This window comes from Austrofundulus limnaeus, unplaced genomic scaffold (assembly GCF_001266775.1).
Source record: "Austrofundulus limnaeus strain Quisiro unplaced genomic scaffold, Austrofundulus_limnaeus-1.0 Scaffold345, whole genome shotgun sequence".
NCBI lineage: Eukaryota > Metazoa > Chordata > Actinopteri > Cyprinodontiformes > Rivulidae > Austrofundulus > Austrofundulus limnaeus.
The window spans coordinates 566125-573328 of NW_013952747.1; the positions used below are offsets into that span (position 1 = coordinate 566125).

Consider the following 7204-nt stretch of genomic DNA (forward strand, 5'->3'; position numbering starts at 1 on the left):
CTTTAAGCCTTCAGATTTTTCTATAATTAAAAAAAGGTAAAATACAGAAAATTTTCAGTTAACGCCCTCCTCCTTAGCAAAAACACAAAAAAATCATTAATTTGTCAGGTTTACAAATATTGAATTAAAATTTGGAGTGGTAGTAACTGAGTCATCCCTCATGTTTACATTTGATCAAAATGGCTACAACTTCATCCCATTGTGATAAAACAATCTTAGTTTAAAACTCTTGCATGAAAGAAAGAAAAACAAAAAAAAACTTAAAATAGGAACAAATATTAAAAAAACTCAACTCGTTCAAAAAATACTTGTATTGTTTCATCAAGCATATTTGTTCTGATTAATACAGATTGGTTGTTTTTATTTGCTCCTAAATCTATTTCTAGATTAACAACAGTGGTTTCGTTTTGGTTGTTTTTAATTCTGAGTTGAACCAGCAGATCTGTAAGGAATAAAAGAGAAAACTGCAACATAAAAACAAAGTTTTAAAAAGTCCAGTCTTCAGATCTCAGCTTGACTCGTCGTTCAGAAGCGGGAGATGTTGTGAAGTAGCTCAAAAATCCCCAAAAAGCTGCAAAGTCTGAAATCCTGAACAGCACCGAATGAAAACCACGTCTCTGCCGCTTAGCTCGACGGTAATCTGAAATGTCATCAATCCCTGCAGGAAAAGTTGTGCGCCCGCTCCTGCAACCGTGGAAAAGGTCAAAGCGCCGAGGCCCCGCACGCAAGAACCCTGAGCCAGGAGTTGGTGCTGGGGAGGGGGGTGCATAGGACACCTCCACTCCACAGCTGCCAGCATTAATTAAAGTTCGACAGCGAATGATTTTCTGTGACACGAGAACTTTGGATTTTACTTAATGAGGGAAATCATTAAAATTCAAGTCGACGAGCGGCTGAAGAAAAACACGAGGAGGAAGAGGAGACGATGGCTTTAACTATGTAGAAGTGAAACGCTGCAGATGCTCAGGTTAACTCAAAAACAACAACGCAAACAGGTGAACTGACAAACAAACGAGCAATAAAGCTTTTTTATGCAACAGAAACTTCATGATGTCAAAAAGGCTTCGGCTGATCGTTGTCATGTCTCCTTTCCACAACTCAACAATAAAAAGAGCTGCATGAAGAACTGACTGCTATTAATAACACACAGACAGAGGACCCGTCTGCGTTAGTCCTGACTGCGTCTCCTGCTTCACTTCTCCTTTTCTGACACCTTGTCTACTCTTAGGTTTGGAGATCTTGATATTTACCCCCGCAGGAGGCAAAGCAAAGTCTTTGCTCTCATCTCATCTTTAGCAAAATGTCGCCAACCAATGGACAGGTATCAGTGAAACCCTCAGAAAGTAATCACTACGAGTGCGTCTACACCTGATTCAATCTTCATGTCAACCCCATGAAAAATGGCCACCACAGCTAAAACAGAAATGGCTCTAACAGTTTTACAGATATTGGCTTAAAATTTGGTGTGTAGCCAGAAAGTAGTCCTCAACACGTGTGCTACACTTTGTACAATGTGTTGCTTCAAATTTTGGCTTTAACTGTCTGTGTTAGCAAAATATCTCATGACCCACTGGAGAGAATTCGATGAAACTCTCAAAAAGTAATTGTTGGGTTTTTATCTACAAGTCAGTAAATTTTGAAGTAAATACAATCGAAGATGGCCGCCACAGCTGATCAACCTTAGCAAACACAAACCTGTGTTTAGCTCTGTCAGATTACAGATGATGAGCTAAAATTTGGCAGCTGATCCTCAACACATGCTCTGAAAACTAGATCTGCATTATTATGTTGTCACTGATAATGTTTGACCTAACTTCTTCCTCATTTCTCAACATAAGAACGATCTTAAAACTCAGCGGGCGATATGCATTCCATCAGGGAATGCTAGGCCTTTAATGTGTCTTTATGTTGTCCCAAATGTCCCAGACAGAGCAGTGAGAGGAGAGACAGATGAGGTTAGTTCTTAATTCACATTTGACCCCACTCTGTTGTCTCACCTGCAGAGACACTCAGAGACAAACAGTCCATGAGACCTGAGTGTTTGTCCTTGTTCATTCCATCATCCATCCATCCATCATCCATCCATCCATCCATCCATCCATGCAGCCATCCATCCATGCAGCAGCAGCAGCGTTACGCACAAGCATCCAGCAGCACGATATGTATACACACACCGGGGGTGGAATCTACCTGTTAGAACGCGACCGTGCATGACGCCGTGTCCCCCCCTTACCTCTGCCTCGTGTCTCCCTTGACATAGTGTCCTCTCCGGTGTCTTCCTGTCTCCGCGGCCACTCGTTGACGCCGTCGCGCAGACAGTTTAATTACAGCGGCGGCTCTTCGTCAGCCTCTCTCCCGGCTGCTGCACCTGCACACGGGGCGGACTGAACGCGCGCCTCCTCTCGGCACCGGAGCGTCGCTGAGACGGGAAGCCGAAGCTCTCATTCAGCTGCGCAAAGTCCAGCGGAGCGCCGAGACGCAGACAACATACTTTGACTGTGCGTGTTGTTTCTGTGCAGACTTTGCTCACATGTCATGCCCGCCCTGCTCGTTTCCCCCCCAACCACCACACGTCCTCCTTCCCTCCTCTCCGCCGGAGTTGCTCCAACTGGCTCCGGTCTGCAGCTCGACTGCCTCCAGCGGTGCGCGCCGGTCCGCGGCTGCAGCAGCTGGAGGTCCGTCCTCCTCCTGTTGACGCTTCAGGATAAAGACCCGCCAAGCAGCGGAGAGACAGAGGGATGCAGCGTGAGTGTTGAGTGCTGTATGATGCATGACTAGCCGAAATTGAGCTGATAGAGCTAAAACATAGCTGAACACTAGCTAAAAGCTAAATTTAAAAAACGTAAAAGAAGAAAAACAACATCTAATAGATAAAATAAGCAAAATAGAAGCTGAACACTGCATAAAAGCTAAAAGAAGCAACATTAAAATAAATTTAAAATAGCTAAAAACTTAAATGAACAAAATACTAGCTAAAAAAGCTAAATGCTAGCTCAAAGCTAAAAAAAAAGCTGAACACTAGCTAAAAGCTAAGTTAAACACTAACCAAAAGCTAAAATGAGCTAAACACAAGCCAAAATTTCAAAATAGCTGTGTTTAAAAAATAAACAGAACACAGGCTGTAAGCTAAAAAAAATGTAGCTAAACACTAGCTAAAATCTAAATTTAAAGCATAAAAGAAAAGCAATATCTTAAATAAGCAAAACAGAAGCTGAACACTGCATAAAAGCTAAAAGAAGTAACACTAAAATCAACTGAAACTAGCTAAAAAACTAAAATGAACAAAATACTAGCTAAAAAAGCCAAATGCTAGCTAAAAGCTAAAAAAGCTGAACACTAGCTAACATCTAAATTTAAAAGCATAAAAGAAGAAAAACAATATCTAATAGCTAAAAGAAGCAAAACAGAAGCTGAACACTGCATAATAGCTAAAAGAAGTAACACTAAAATCAGCTGAAACTAGCTAAAAACTAAAATGATCAAAATACTAGCTAAAAAAGCCAAATGCTAGCTCAAAGCTAAAAAAAGCTGAACACTAGCTAAAAGCTAAGTTAAACACTAACCAAAAGAAATTAGCTAAACACATGCTAAAATTTCAAAATAGCTCAGTGTTTAAAAAATAAACAGAACACTCTAAGCTAAAAATGTAGCTAAAGACTAGCTAAATTCTAAATTTAAAAGCCTAAAAGAAGAAAAACAACATCTAATAGCTAAAATAAGCAAAACAAAAGCTGAACACTGCATAAAAGCTAAAAGAAGTAACACTAAAATAAACTGAAACTAGCTAAAAAACTAAAATGAACAAAATACTAGCTAAAAAAGCTGAATGCTAGCTAAAAGCTAAAAAAGCCGAACACTAGCTAAAAGCTAAGTTAAACACTAACCAAAAGAAATTAGCTAAACACATGCTAAAATTTCAAAATAGCTCAGTGTTTAAAAAATCAACACAAGCTGTAAGCTAAAACTTGTAAACACTATAGTTAAAATCTAAATTTAAAAGCATAAAAGAGGAAAAACACCAGATAATAGCTAAAATAAGCAAAACTAGCTACTGAACACTGAAAGAAGTTAGCACTACATGGCTAAAATTAACAAAATAATAGCTAAAAAAAAAGGGCTGAATGCTTTCTCAAAACTAAAGTAGCCAAACACTAGCTAAAGGCTAAAAAAAGGTTACAGACTAACCAAAAGCTAAATTGAACAAATTACTTGCTAAAAATTCAAAATGCTCGCTCAATGTTAAAAAAACAAGAACACTATCTAAAAGCTTAACTTAAAAGAATAAATAAACAAATAAGAAAACACCAGCTAAATGGCTAAAATAAGCTGATCATCTAGAAGCTGAGCAGTAAAAGCTAAAAGAATACCTCTAAAGTCAATTGACAATAGCTAAAAGCTAAAATGAACAAAATACTAGCTAAAAAAAGCCAAATGCTTTTTCAAAGCTATAGAAGCCGAGCACTAGCTAAAATAAGTCAAATTCTAACCAAAAGCTAAAATGAGCAAGACCACTTGCTAATAAAAGCAAAACTCAGGCTAAAAGCTAACAAGAGTTTTGCACATTTCACCAAATGTATTTTTACATATTTTCTGCTCTTGTAAGAAAAGATATTGATAATCTGACGTATTTATAGAAACTAATAACTGCAATGGAACAAAGGTGTTTGAGTCGTCACTCCTGTCAACTATCCATCACCGAAACAGCAGGAGCCGCCTTGGTCACACAGGGGCAGTCACGCAAGCAGAAACGAAAATGGATTTTTGAAAAGAAGTGGCTCGAAAATAGAACCAAATCCCATCAAAGTGCGGTCGCTGCGTTGTGCGGACACAATGGAGCCCATAAATCATATTCCCTTAACTTTTAAACCTTTAAATCCACACGTGAGACGCACATTCTGACAGGTTCATTCTTAAGCTCATTTTAAAGAGACACTACTGCAACACTTGACCTGGAAATGTGTAAAATAGCTTTTCTCACACATTTACACATGCGTGTGTATGTGTGTGTGTTTGTGTGTGTGTGTGGAGTGGTCATGGTAACACCGGCTGCTTTCGCCTTCACATGTGGTCCGACTGTCCTGGAAGAACACTCATCCACACAAAGAAGAACTGACAGAGGAAGACAGGCGTGCATTCAAAAGCTGCAACACAACTACGTTACCAAACCTCAGTGAAAGCATACACACTCAGGGGAAGGCAGCAACATTCTTGTGCAGAACAATGAGCTGAGATCCCACAGAGAAAAAAACTAATTGAAAAGGCCTCGAGGCCAGGAAGTCAGAGAGACGGATAGGAACGATTACGGCGCATGGCTGCCAAGTCAAGGCCCATACGAGGAAGTGGGAACAAACTGATCAAATTAAGTGGGTTTCTTTTGTATAAACGTCCAAAACACCACAGCACCCTGCGTCTCCACAGAAGAATCTGCAAGATACGCACTGATATTTTTAAAAAGTGCCACATTCTAACAATGAAACTCCTCCGCAAACACGACACGACGTTGATGAAGTGCAGCGCGGGCGTGCAGGAACTCCATCAGGTAATGCTGTTTAGAAGCACTGCAGGGCTTTTGGAAAATGGAGGCAGGATCTGCTTCAGCAGCATAAAGCATCTTTGGAGCCATTAACGAGGCTCCGAATGCAGTCAGCAAAATGAATGAAGAGCCCAAGGTGCCGATTTCTGGCTGCTGAGGAATTCTGCTGCATCGTAAGAAGGAAAACAGTGACGGTACTAAAAACATAAGACCATGAAGCGTCATTCACACATAGCTGCAGTGAGAAAGTATTTGCCTCATTTCAGATCATCGAACATGTTAATAAGTTCAAGCAAGCGTTTTTAGGGAAAAAAGTCATTTGAACCACCCTGTGTGAAAAAATAATTCCCATCTAAACCTAACAACTGATTATGACCCCCTTGGAGTTTGTGAGAACTGGCAGCAAGTTTCTCCACATTTAGCTGCTTTAATCATCATCTTTGCTGCAGAACCCAAAAGATCTGAACAGATGGGACATCCTCCTCACGATTTATGGTTCCATCAATTACAGCGAGTGCTCCAGGTTCTGAAGTAGCCCCCACATGCTAGCTCAAAGCTAAAAACAGCAGAACACCAGCTATTGAGCAAAACACTGTGAAAAGTTGAACACTACCTAAAAATTAAAAGAAACAAAATCCTTTGACACTAGCTAAAAGCTAAAATGCACAAAACACTTAGTAAAAGAAGCTGAATGCTAACATAAAGCTAAGAAAGGAGAACACCCGCTAATAGATAAATTGAGCAAAACATTATAAAAAGCTGAACACTACCTAAAAGAACAAAGAAATGTCTTTTGTCACCAGCTAAAAGCCAAAATTAGCAAAACACTTGCTAAATGAAGCTAACTATCTCACAGCTAAAAAAGTTGAACACAAGTAAAACCTAAAATTAATAAACAATAGCAAAAAGCTACAAAAGCAGAACATCAGCTAATAGCGAAAATATTGGAGTTCTACCTAGAAGCTAAAAGAAGTAACACTAAGTCAGGTGACGCTAGCTAAAAGCTCAAATTTGCAAAATTATAGCTTCAAAAAACTGATAGCTGAAGTCTTAAAGTGCCAAACACTAGCTAAAAGCTTAAAAGGCCTAACTCAAGAGTTTTGCACATTTGTCTAAATGTTTTGTAATATATTTTCTGCCCTTGTAAGAAAAGATATTGATTTTCTTTACAGATTTTCTGACAGTACAAGTAGGATTTTACAGTAAGTTGTCTTGAAGCAGCATAGAAGTCCCATACCATCACACTACCTCCACCATGTCGTTGGCATTTTGATACTGACTATTCACTCTCTGAAGGTTTGGAAACGATTTATTTACACAACAAACTGAGGAGTTACTCTTATATGGATTAAGAAGTTAAACTGTAACCAGATGTATAAAAAAGTTTAAAGACAACCTTTAATCAGATATAAGACGTATCAGACAATAACTGCATATTCAAAATGACCTCAGAAACGATGCACACACAGTGAAACATATCAGAACACAAAGTTACAGCCGTATTACGAACAACGACCAGCTTCTCAGTACGAATGACTAATAAGGACCTCACATCCATCTGGTATGAAGAGCATCAGCTGAAAAAAAACATGAATGTCAAAAACCCACCTGTCACTGACGCCTACAGAACAGTGTCCACGAGCTGCAGTCACTTCAACACTGACCAGTTTG

At 39.3% G+C, this 7204-nt stretch overlaps 1 protein-coding gene across 2 annotated transcripts in view; it reads right to left on the reverse strand.

Moving 5' to 3' along the window:
- The window catches only part of LOC106527864 (membrane-associated phosphatidylinositol transfer protein 3), an 88817-nt gene extending 86078 nt beyond the window's left edge, over window positions 1-2739 (reverse strand). For both annotated transcript variants that reach the window (XM_014022877.1, XM_014022876.1), the window contains exon 1: window positions 2234-2739. In XM_014022877.1, the coding sequence (XP_013878331.1) occupies window positions 2234-2258 (25 nt within the window). In that variant the 5' untranslated portion in view covers window positions 2259-2739. The remainder of the gene's footprint in view (window positions 1-2233) is intronic.
- Between the last annotated feature and the right edge of the window lie 4465 nt (window positions 2740-7204).